This window comes from Mytilus galloprovincialis, chromosome 6 (assembly GCF_965363235.1).
Source record: "Mytilus galloprovincialis chromosome 6, xbMytGall1.hap1.1, whole genome shotgun sequence".
Classification (NCBI taxonomy): Eukaryota; Metazoa; Mollusca; class Bivalvia; order Mytilida; family Mytilidae; genus Mytilus; species Mytilus galloprovincialis.
In genome coordinates, this window is record NC_134843.1 from 47,120,556 (window position 1) to 47,134,428 (window position 13,873).

Genomic DNA, 13,873 nt, shown 5'->3' on the forward strand with positions numbered 1-13,873 from the left:
TGTGGTATGAAATTTGTTCATAGATGGAGTGATTATTGATCTATAATAGTAATTTAATAATCCACGTTATTAGTACTCAAATTGTCTTTGAGCTTAGAATTAGTAATACAAGTGTACATAGTTAGATTTTTTTTTTATATTTTATATTTTATGTTATAATCTCTGTATTACTAAAATCTTTTTACATCAGGGTTTTCGATATCACAAACTAGTCGAAAAATTAACTTTTTTTTTATCATCGGTAAAAGGACATCATTCGTAAATATAAATCAACATGCAGATATCTTGTACGTTCAGGTATTTCACAAATACTATATAACGTTGATAGAAAACTAGTGGCTCTTTAGAGCCTGAGTCGCTCAACTGCGATATTTATCAAAGGACATTATCCAACATTGAAGACAAGAATACAATTGAAGACAACGTTGTTTTGCTAATCTTGTATTGCTGATCATTTTTTCAGTTTAATGTCTCTCCATCTTCTTTAGTTTTTGCTCGAAACACAAAAAAGGGCGAACAAAATCCTCATTTAAGGGCAATCCCTTCAATGAAGATATACAGTCTTCTAATGTTATCGACAACATTTTATTTGTTTTTAGATCTTGCCTGGATAATTATTTTTTTTATCTTAAGTATAGATTTAAGTAAAACAAATGATAAAATTCGTCATTGAAGGGCAATAACTCCAATGAGGAGTCGGGAAATTATTTCCTAAATATAGTCTAAATTGTAGATCTTATCTTACTGATAATTAGTGCTAATTAAAGTATAATTTGTAAGATATAAGGCAAAAACAACATATAAGTACAAAGTAAAATAACAAACAAACCGAACTTCGAGGAAAATTCTGGCAAATGGCAATGTAAGGTTATCATCAAAGGGCATTAACTCTAAAGTCGTCTGATGATTTCGATATTTTCGATAATGCATAATGATCTGTTGATATTGATTTGGTGATCATTTTGCATCTTAAAAAATATCTATATGTATTATAATCTTAAAATAAAAGGCAGACTAAACAATTGCTAGAATCCAACATTTTGAACATTTTGCCCTGCCATTTTTTGTTTTTAACGATAACGGTTTTCAAAATAATAGACAAACTTGCAATTTATCCCTATGTTTTATTTTCAGTCATGTCTGCCATCTTGGTTTAAAACAAGAAACCCAATGATGATTGTTTGATTAAATTTGATCAAGTTGATTTATGGGAGAACGCCAAGTGGTTGGAAAAGCTAACTTGTCCCTTAAGGACATACGAGTTTAAATTTAGATGTGTACACACTTGAAAATGTCGTTTTTTGAAAACCTTACTATGCTGATGTGCCATGGTGATTTGGTCCTTGAGATAGGGTAGGCACTTTCAAAGATTGCTTGACCAGTATTGATTATTCTTGGCAGGACAAACCCAAGCACGAATTGAATGGTCAACCCATGGTGGTGTCATTTTGTTTTCATCAAACCCGGAGGTCGTATTTGGACATATGTGTATTATTTCGAGATAAATAATCAATTATTTAATCGGGTAAATACCGGCAAATACTGGAAAATATTGGAAAATACCGGTCGATTGAAATTTTTAGTGGTCATTAATATAAAAATCTCTCTCTGCCTAGCAATTACTGTTAGTAATGACATACAGTAATGACATAATGTAAGTGTTAAAGTCATTTTTAATGCTTCCATTTCTATTTTTGTTGTAAATTATCAAAAAAGAAAAAGTAGACTATTTGTGTGTAAATATTATGATTATGAATTGGTAAAATTTATGACATTTTATATTTTCTTTGGTTTGAAACAAACATTAAAGAAGCCATGAACTTCCCATTTCCTACATAATGAAGGTTTTTGATTCACAGTTGAATAGACCGGAAACATTTTATTGTTCAAGCGAGTCGCTAATATCACTTTTATTACTCTTGATCCATGTTTTGTCAACATTTATTGGAGGCTGTTGTTTTAGTAATTAAATGTGCAGATGAGAGGTAATAAGACCCTTGTATCTTCACTTACCTAAAATTTTATTTATCAGTAAAATCACTCATTTCGAATAAAAACAAATTGATTTTAAAAATGTTGAAAGAATATGTCAATTTGTTATATATTTAAGTTATGCGATAGCATAATTCATAAGGATTAAATTAGTAAGAGTAAGTGTTAAAATGAATAAAACATCAAGTTCATTCATTCAAATGAGTTGGCACATGGTTTAAATATATTTGAGTTTTTATGAATTTTTATTACATTGATAATAAAAACAACCATGAAAAGTTCAAACGACCAGTATTTTCCAGTATCGACCACTACAGGAGTTCAGGGCAAAAACTATCGGTAAATATCACCGGTAAATTGCGGGGCGGTTTTTACCGCAAAATATTTCTTGTGTCATTTCGACTTATTTGTAGATCGTGTAAAACTGATCGTAAAATTATTAACTGTGTTAAAATCTCTATATATCTATTCTAGTTTTGAAACAATAAATAACAACGAGTGCACACGATGAAATGTCTCGCCTTTTTTTTACTAATCATTGATATTATGTTGATAGTTCTAAATATAAAGCTGTATTATAACTGTCACATAAACTAAACCTAGAAAACTAAATATTGACCACTGAACCATGAAATGAGGTCAAGGTCAGATGACACCTGTCAGTTGAACATGTACACCTTACAGTCCAATCATACACCGAATATACTAGACCTATTGCGTATAGTATCTGAGATATGGACTTGACCACCAAAACTTAACCCTGTTGACTGATCCATAATATGAGGTCGAGGTCAAGTGAAAAACCTTGCACATACTAAATATAGTTATCCTATTACTTATAATAAGAGAGAATTTAACATTACAAAAAATCTTAACTTTTTTTCAAGTAGTCACTGAACCATGAAAAGGAGGTCAATGACATTGGACATGTGACTGACGGAAACTTTCATAACATGAGGCATCCATATACAAAGTATGAAGCATCCAGGTCTTCCACCTTTTTAAATATGAAGCTTTTAAGAAGTTAGCTAACCCCGCCGCCGCCGGACCACTATCCTTACGTCGAGCTTTCTGCAACAAAAGTTGCAGGCTCGACAAAAACTGACATTCAAGGGAACTTACTTCTATATAGAATAACACAGGAGATCGAATGCATGTTGAATTAGTTGCGCCTGTATACGGAGTATATATCTTCGAATTGATACGATATCCCCAGGCTTGTATTTCCTATCATCATTTCCTCTACAGGCGGTTGCTGCTAACAAGGAATCAATAAAACCAAGAGTTCCAAATGGTGAAGTTGAAATCATCCCTTCGTAAATTTTACACACGCTATCACTAATGTAACCTTCCGAATTAGACTATTTATCAGGTTTGTGAGAACACAAGCAACACGACGGGTGCCACTTGTAGAGAAGGATCTGCTTACCCTGAGCACCTGAGATCAACCCGTTTTTGGTGGGGTTCGTGTTTCAAAGTCTTTAGTTTTCTATGTTGTTTCATTTGTGCTATTGTTTGTCTGTTTGTCTGTTTGTATTTACTTTTTGTAGCCATAGCGTTGTCAGTTTGTTTTTGATCTATAAGTTTTATTGTCCCTCTGGTATATTTCGCTCCTTTGTTACAACCATTGGGTCGATGTGCCTGCTGGTTGAAATTTTGTCCTCGGCGACATCATCCGCCCAGTAGAAATATTGGACGAATTTACGAAGATCTAACAGGATACTTGCTCGGACACTGCCCAGTATAAAAAGGTCCGAAACAGACGTCACTATAGACACGGCGTCGTCTGATACGGCAGGTGTCCTCTCATCAACAGACAGACATGAAAAATATCGCAAACTCATTCAGATAACCATACTAGTGACAATAGCAATAGTACACATACACATCCATGTTCAGTTCTCCTTAAAGACATTTTGGATTTTGATGACTCTGAACAAAATAGTCTCATTTCGAAATGTGAAACGAATGGCTGCAACACTTGTGGAATTTCAATAACAGATGCTAGCAATTTAACCAGAAAGCCTTGTTTTACCAGAAGTTACGAGGATCTGAATTGTCATTTTAGTGTTGTGTTTCTGTTGTGTCGTAATTCTCCTCTTATATTTGATGTGTTTTCCTTAGGTTTAGTTTGTAACCCGGATCTGTGTTTTTCTCAATCTGTTTATTAATTTCGAATAGCGGTATACTACTGTTGCCTTTATTTGTCAATCTATAAATGTCGTCTACATATTAGAGTGTAACCTTTGCGGATTAGTAAACGTCGTTGAAACCCAAGGAAAGCTAAACAATCGTATGTGCGTCTATAGATCAGACACCAACCACAATGCAAACCAGCATTTTAATCAATCTGGTCATTCCATTTTTTTTATGACAGTTCGCATTTTCGAAAAAAAAATGTATCACATGTACACAGGAGTAACAATCCTCATCTTGCAACGACTCTCCGTAGACAAAAACAGGACTACTGGATTCGAAAATTAGGAACTGCGACACTATATGGTTGCAATGACAAAATTGATGGTATAGTTACTCTATCTAGTCCTTCCTGTAGCTCGGTGAATGTGATTAATATTTTCAACTCTACTCCTCAACGTAAACGCAGTCATGGTCATCGTCATTATACATCACCTACTCTGTATAATGTTGTTTCTATGACATTTCGCATTTTCGAAAAAAATATACCACAGGAGTAATAATCCTCAACTTGCAACGCATTTCCGTAGACAAAAAGAGGACTACTGGAATCGACAATTGGGAACTACGGCACTATATGGTTGCAATGACAAAATTGATGGTATAGGTATTTTATTTAGTCCTTCGTGTAGCTCGGTGAATGTGATTGTGAATCTATACAAATCCCGTTAGGTATTCATCACATTCGCACGAAAGTTTATTCATTACCCTTTTCAAAACTTCATTCGCTGTACAATTTATGTTTGGAAACCATTGTTACAAATCTTCATTCATACCAATACAAACTTACAGCTATCATTTCGGATATTGCAACCAGTTCGGATTGGAAAAGATAAAAAAAATCTTTTCTTAAACTTTCATTTGCCGACAAAGGTCTCGATGGCGTCAACTTGAACAATATTCTTCATTATAAATTAGTTCAATCAAAAAATACCTCCTTATTTTAAAGATCAGTTTGTAACAATCATTTCTTATACCTAAACCAAACCAATTTCAACTAAAATTTCAATTACACACACGTTTTGCAGGATCTCAATATTGAAGACTTCAAATCCAAACCCCCTGAAATCACATGTGCTATTTCCTAATTCACATATAATCCATTTGACCACGTTACTGGTGACCTCAACATTGTCAATAATTCTTCCCTAGAAAATGTTTTATCTAAAGGTCCGAAATATCGCGAGCCTGAATCCATTAATTGGAAATACAACATCAAAATGATTGATTCAGTCCAGGATTATGCCAGGCAATGGGCTTATTGCGAGGTCGTTGATACAAATCAGAATCAGAATTAAGAATCTGAAAAGGTCTATTGATACCCATGCTAAAGACTAAAATGTTGCAAAACACTTGTCCTACCTCCAAGACAAATATGTTGTTGTCCCTGCAGATGAAGCCCCAAACAACATCGTTTTTGTGTGTAAATCTCATTACATGAACTGCTTGATAAATGAATTCACAAAGGACAATTCCCTTTGAAACTCAACATTTACACTAACGACACATACCAAAAAAAATCCTGGATAATCATAGGTTTATTCTATGTTCCTTTGTAATTTCAACTTAAGATGAAGAACGGGAAATTCCATCGCGGTATTGGTCAAAGGACACAGTTATCGTCCGTTGGCCTTCGGTGTCTACGAATATAGTCCCTAATGTGAAAAGTGTATAACTTGCATTTTTTAAATACATTTTTCCTATTTATTTTCATGATATTTAATGCATGAAATATTAAGTAAGGGGATGAAATTACATGTTAAAAAATTTGGGTACTGACATTACCGAGATGCTTGATTTCTTGATTGGAGGACGTATTTTTCAACAGACTGTTAGCATTCCAATGGATAAAAGATAAAACGTTAAAATATCCTTTTACTTTACTTTCCACGATATATAGATGATGTTCTCTCGTTAAATTATTTTAAAAATGGTGACTTTGTTAAACGAATCCATCCCATCGAATTAGAGATAAAGGATACATCTGATACACTTAAGTCTGCCTCATATCTTGACTACATCTAGAAATTGAGAGTGGTTTCTATGTTGTGATGTTACGCGTTTTTTTTTACAGGGTTGGTTAAGGTTGGCGCAATTTAAAACGTTCATAATTTCTGTCTTAAGTATATATTATAGGAACGATCTTAGGACAGTTTCGATAAACAGGCCCAAGTTCTCATACTGCATTTATATTTTAGGCATTAAGCTAAATGCCTGCATCTATTTTTCAGGTTTTAAGCTGAAATCCTAGGATTTAAGACTAATGCCTAATATCATTTAGACAATAGGCGTACCTAAAATGTCTTCTTTCACTTAATGCCGCTAACAAATACCTTACAACAAAATTACTTTAATTTGTGTTATTCTATTTGCGGCTGTTTGCCTTAGGTTCTTGTTTTCTTTCTGAATTTGTTTTTTTTATTATATCTATTATTAATTTTGTATTGACATAGTGTCATAGAACAAATTAATGCGTTCAGCGTATGTTCACTTGTTTTTTGTTAATTTGTCTTTTGATTTAGTTCAGCCATTTAAATTGATATTTTATAGTGTGGTTTCTATGTTGTGATGTTACACGTTTTTACAGGGTTCGGATAAGGTTGGCACATTAAAACGTTTAAACCCGCTACTTTGTTTGTTCTTGTCCCAAGTCTGGAACCTGATGTTCAGTGGTTGTCATTGGTGGTGGGGTTCTCATTTCTCGTTTTGGGGTGAAAATTGCATGAAATGCTTTCAAAAACCTATGTTGACTTTATTTCTAAATCTTCCTAGGCTTATCACTACCTTTTTGGTACACAAGATATAGTGCATTAATCATAACATACTATACATCCTATTCATGAACATTTCCATAAAAATTATCAGTGTGATATATGCTCAGATATTCAAGTAACAAAATAATGTTACACCTGTCAAGAAAATTACATAACGTTTGCAAGGTGAAGGAATCTGATATCTGTTTCTAAAAAAAATAATGATGTCATTGTTAAAGTCCTCTTTAAAAATTGGAGTTATCTCCCATTGTCCAGAATTGACAACCAATGGTTTATTTAGCATTTTTATCTATTGTCATAAAAATTCATTATATCTAATAAAATTAGTAGATTTAGCTGAGAAAGTCCTTAGTTTTGAATAAAAAAACATTATTTTTTGTGGAAATTTGTTTAAACGTTAATTAAAGCTTAAATTAAAAATTGTTTGCTAGCCCTTTCTATTATAAATGTAAGATAACTCTGGTCAACTTTACCAACATTCTATCATTATACGGAGATAATATTGTTCTGTTCTTATTTATAGTCATTTTAAAAAAAAGTTTAAAATGAGTGTGTGGGTTCCAATTATAATTTTTCACTAAAGCATTCGGCAAAAGTCTGAAGTTTCGGAAAAAATAAAAGTGGTGGCTATGGTTTTCTGTTTTTATGTTTGTGCGTATGTGTGTTTGTGTTAGGGGTATAACATGTATACTTCTGTCATGTATTTGTCATAATGGATCGAGTAATGCAGATAAATTAAGACAGCGTGTCTGCATCATTTGAGTTCTGACATAATTGTATACACAATATTTAAAGCAACACATGCCTTTTCAAGAATCAGGTTGATTATATGATGCATACCACAACTTAAAACAGTGTATTCTTTGCAGCTGAACAAGCATGTGTTATTCATCGGCATATTGTACCTCAAATTAAAAGTAAAGAGCGAACTTTTAATCATTACCAGAATACGGCTTTAAAATAGAGCAATTTCATGATGTTCTATCTATGGTTTTATAGTAATTTGTCTTATCAAAAAATGAAACTTAATGATGATGAGGGTAGATTTGTCATTGCGCATCTATGACGGTCTAATTTAAAAGTAACATAAAAATCTTTATAAGATAACAAAATAATTCTTTATGTTGGTATACATTAATTTTAAACATTTCAAAAGGAATAAATAAAATTATAGATATATATAAATGTCTCTAAAAAAAAAAACAATCAAAAATACTAAAATAGTACTTCATTGATTTTGTAACGATTTAACATTCAATAGAATAACTATATGTTAAGATGAAATTATAACCCTGTTCAATGCAGACAATCAACACATTGATGTTTTAGGATTAAACATAGTGCAAAAGGAATGTTATTCTTACATACAAATGACACATCAAAAGAATTAATTAACTGCGCATTCGTGCTCCACCTTCAATGACGGTTCTGAATTATCAATAAAACCAACAGTTGTAAATCTATAGGATAGTGACAGCTAATGAATTCGAATCCACATGGTTGTTATAACATTATAAACCTCTAACAGTATAAGACACAATACAACTCATGTGATTGCATTAACTTACCCAAATAGATATGTTTTTAAAGCCAAAACATTTTGAAATGTTGTTTACGTTTTATACATGTTGGAATTATAATAATATCACAAATTCCAGTTAAGATTTGACTAAATATCAATATCCCGATATCGTCAGGTAAATATGCTACTTTGTTGACAATGCAATATTTAATTTTAATTTCCCACTGATAAATTGACGCAATCTTTATCTTTCTGTGCTTACAAGCACTTTGATTTTAATATTATTTAGAAACGTTGGTTTTCCTGTTGGATTGTTTTTCACAAGTCATTTTGGGTGCCCTTTATAGCTTGCTGTTCAGTGTGAGCCAAGGCTTCGTGTTGACGGCCGTACTTTGACCTTTAATTGTACACTTTTACATATTGTGACTTGGGTGGAGAGTTGTCTCTTTGGCACTTATACCACATCTTCTTATATCTTTATATCACAGATTGTGGTAAAATTGAAGAAAAAAAAATGCAATGATCTCTTTTATTTTATGAAAAATTGATGATCAAGTATTTTCAAAATAGATGACCATAAAATTTTGTTGAAAAAAACGTATAAAATGGACAAAAATGGTTCTCTAATTTGTCTTAAAATGATCAAATCTCCAATTTCTAGTACATAGATTTTACCTAGTTGGTAGTAGAAAACGTCAAATATCGACGTGTTATGGCTTATAACGCGATGACGTCACACTTATTTCGATGTCAATTGTACTTTTGCATCTGGAACACAACTTTGAATATATATAGCGTGGACACGAAATAGGTGATCCTTTTAGTATTATTTTACATCAATAAAACCGAAATTTATGTCTCAACAACATATGGTTTATGTACCAAAACATGTGATTTAGTTTCGTTTATTGTAACTGGACATTATTGGTCCAATCTGTCGTCCAATATTTCTGGAAAATTACACATCAGATTGGTATTGACCTGTTAATTATGTTTACCCAGTGTCAGTTTGCTTCAGTTTTTTGTTTATAATGTAAAACCTACATTTCACTTTAATATATCAGCGACTATGTTTGTTGATGGACCAAAGCCCTGTATATATGTTGTGTACAAGATGTAAGTTTGTACAAATTGTAATTTGTACAGGATTTTTGTACAAGTAATAAGTTTTTTGATACACACCTTCTTGCACCAGGTGATACAAATTTATCTTCTAAAATGTATCGGTTTAATGTCTTTAATTCAAATTTAAATACTTCAACATAACATTTAGTGCTATTCTGATTGTCTTAAAAACAAGAAATGAGGACACCTGGATGGTTTAAAATCTTATTTTAGTTTTCTCCTTATACAAAAGTCAAATACATAAAGAGTCTTTTTGTGTTCTTATAATGTGTTTGTATCAATACTCAGTAATTAGAATGTATCAAGTAGTTGTGGAAATATGACTGAAATATGCAAAACAAAAGACTGTGTGCTTGCATCAACCATTTTTGTTAAGATGTTCATAAAACACTGACAACTTGTACAAAATAGCTGTACAAATTATAATTTGTACAACATTACATCTTGTACACAACATATACATTGTAAACTATATTTCTAAATGAACTTTTAATTTGTATTTAATCATTTTAACTTAGTAATAGAATATCGAACCTCCATCAATAAAAAACAAAACCACACTATAGACCTCAAATTATCAAATTATCATAGATGTTCCAGCTAAGTTACATAGTGATAATGTTTCATTAAATACTTGCGTTAAACACATTTCTTAAATATTTGTGAACATTTTTACCCAAAACATTTTGTACATGGTAGGTATCAAACATCTTGAAAATTTGTTTTTAAACATTATTAATTAGCCATAAGTCACAGATTTTCAAATCATCATAACTACTATTATTTCACTAATTTATTGTAATAGGTGTTTGGTAGGGAAAATTGAACCCCAGCTTTTAGAAATTTTTATAGCTATTCAAACAACTTTTCATATGTATGCAGTAATAATGCATTAATAAGTCCTTGTTAGGAATTAAACATATTGGAATACATATCTAAACATTTATACACTTGTTATCAGCCATCGACAATTGAACTCCCAATAAACCTAGAATTTAAAATTGTCAAAAACGTATTCAGATACCTTATATGGTAATAAGGCTTTAAAAAAGTATTTCATATGTGGGAAGAAATGTTTATCAATTTTTATCAGCCATGAACAACTATTAACTTCCCCTATTGACCTCAGATTTAAATTGTCATAGCTACTCAAACTACTTTATATTCTTATCCTGCCATAATAAGTACTTGATTGGACTAAACATGTAGATAAAGTAACTCAGGCATGCATTTAATCCCATTTCTTTAAAGACATAAAAATGAGGATCATAATGCAAAATACCCTATACATCTGGGCTAGAAAAATAAAAATAAAAATATTGAATACCCTAGATTCACGGTAGTACGTCGACGAGCGTGCGCGAAAGCGTATAAGACAAGGATCGATAAAGGTTTTCGAATTTAGATATTTTCTTAAAAATTTGCGTTTTATGTGCAATAAATATTGTTACAATTATTAATCTAGGAAGTTAGGAAGTAGAAAGCACTACATTTATACGTCATATCACAAATATTTCCGACTTTGTGCGGTTTCAGAGAAGATGGGTCTTAATAAAAATCGGTCTCCTCCTTTAGTAGTGAAATAGAAATAATGCATTAAAAAGTACTTGGAAAGAATACATCATGTATGAAAATATTATTCTACATTTTGTTTAGCCAAGAAAAATTGAACCCCGACCCCTATTTTCCTCAGTATTTTTTTCTTATTAGCATAGCTATTCAAACTGCTTTATAAAGTAATAATTCATTAATAAGTACTTGGTTGAAATAAAACAATATTTTAAACATTTTCACTCGTCCCTGAAAAACTAAATTTCCCTCCAGTTCACAGATTTTCAAACTATTCCAATTATGTTATGAAGTAATAATGCATAAGTAAGAACTTGAAAGGATAAAACATGCTAGAATTTTAAACATTTTACCACGAAACTGATCCCACTTAAATGGACCTCAAATTGTTAAGTTGTCATAGCTTTTCAAACTATTTTATACATAAATCTGCATTCATAACAACTTTGTAGGAATAAAAGATATTAAAAAATAATGACAGGCAATATTTTAAGATGAATATGTTGTTTTTCGATGTAGTGTGGTAGGAAACCAGTAAGGGCTTGTGTCATTAAATTTAAAGATGTCATAGAATGTTATTTACATACCTTCGATGTCCTTTCATAAACATCACAACCCTCAACATCTCTACTTAGGCCAAAATCACAGATTTTACAAGTAAAATCTGGAGTAATCAAGATATTCCTCGCTGACAAGTCACGATGGATAATCTATAACAAAGATTTTACATAATCATTAGAGTGTCCTCGGTCACGCAATTAATGGAACTAATTAAATAAATATTTACTTAGTCTAACACTGTTCTCATATTTAAGTGTAAGAGTAGATAATCGAGCAATGTTGCATTGTAAAAGTATAACAAAGGAAAATAAGACAGAAGATACAAGCTGGACAATTAAAAACTACAAACAGACAACTCAATAGCTAAATAAATGGGGAATATGTCCAATAGGGACACAGATGAGGCCCCCGCTAGCATATAACATTATAAAGGGACATAACTCAAGAACTGTAAAAGTGACGCTTCCAATTTTGAACATAAACTGAATTAAGTGGTAATAAGCAATACATTTCATAAAATTTTGTTTTGGCAAACTTAAGTTAGAGAACGGAAACAAAATATCATATAAGGTTATAAAGGGACATTAAGCAAAGTGCTTGAATTGTAAGCACCGAAGGGTACTGATTGTTTTAATTTTTCAGTGAACATTGTATTGTATAAAACATTGGTTGTAGTAGATTTAATTGTAAAATTAATTTTTAAAATAGGAGTAATCTTCCTTTGTCCATAATTGTAGTTGATTCAATTGAAGAAACTCCATTTTTAAAAATAAATTTTAACAATTTCATCTTTGATTTTTTAACAGATATAAGATCCCTAATTTTTTTTATTTGTGAAGGAGCAAAACTCTAGAACAATTGAAGTGACACCACCAAAATTCAAACAATAGTTTACATGACACAACAAAGAAAACTAAAGAATAAACAACACAAACCCCACCAAAAACTAGGGGTGATCTCAGGTGCTCCGGAAGGGTAATCAGATCCTGCTCCACATGTGGCACCCGTCGTGTTGCTTATGTGATAACAAATCCGGTAAATAGTCTAATTCGGTAAGTCACATTCATGAAAGGGAGGGGGATTGTAGTTACGACGTAAAGAACATATCCGATATCATTTGTGAAATGGTTGTTCCATAACGGTCAACCAACTCGTGATGGCGTCCGTAAAATTTACGAAGTGGTGATTTCAACTTCACCATTTAGAACTCTTGGTATAAGTTCCATAACATTTGGTTGTAGTAAACTTAAGTTAGAGAACAAAAACCAACTTTTGGATGTACGGACGTACGTTCTTACAGACGGACAAGGGTAAAACGTAATGCTCCCGCCGGACATAAAAAAAGAAAACAGCAAAACTACAAGCCATAATTCAATACACATGAAAATAAAAAGCTCCCCAAACATAGATAAATGCTGGCCGTTGTAGTACCGTTAAAATACAATGGTATGTTGTAATTATACAAAATATAACAAAATATTGATGTATCTATTATCGAATACTTAAACAATCCCAGATTCATAAACCATCAGCACAAGTAAATTCACTTATTCCACTGTTGACCGAGTGTAAAAGTTTAAAAGGTTTTCAAGACAAAGGATAGACATTACATTTTGAGACAGAAACGTCAAAAACATTAAAGAACAAAACAGGACAAACAACAAAACATATAACTAAAACAAAAGAAACACGAATCACTTTAAATCAAAATAAGAGTTGCTAGGTAATTTATTGAAAGTAAAAAAAAAGGTGATTAGTCGCATACGGTGATGTATACGTAACTATCGTAAAAATGTGGACGGGATTGCGGATTTCGATGATTAGAACATATCAGTGACACAGATATTCTAAATCGATTTTACAAAATCATAACGGCGTGTGTAAAACCTTTCGAAGGAATGACTAAATCACTTCAATTTAACTAGGAAAACTAGTTCATTTCATTTTAAATAATTTAGGCGTTTATTGTTTCTCAACAAAAACGGAGATCATAATCAAATAAAATTGGTTTAAAATTTACTACAAAATAATATATATATATGGAATTGCGTCACATTTTAGAATAAAACGTAACGAACTCAAATTTGTTAAATCAAAGTAGATTTGCGTTTTATATAGTCAGGGAAGTTGTCAA

At 31.7% G+C, this 13,873-nt stretch overlaps 1 protein-coding gene across 3 annotated transcripts in view; it reads right to left on the bottom strand.

Annotated features, from left to right (window-relative positions):
- The window catches only part of LOC143079728 (fibroblast growth factor receptor 4-like), a 213,104-nt gene that overhangs the window by 57,010 nt on the left and 142,221 nt on the right, over window positions 1–13,873 (bottom strand). For all 3 annotated transcript variants that reach the window (XM_076255274.1, XM_076255275.1, XR_012979469.1), the window contains one exon: window positions 11,766–11,888. In XM_076255274.1, the coding sequence (XP_076111389.1) occupies window positions 11,766–11,888 (123 nt within the window). Of the gene's footprint in view, window positions 1–11,765; window positions 11,889–13,873 lie in introns of those variants that run through there.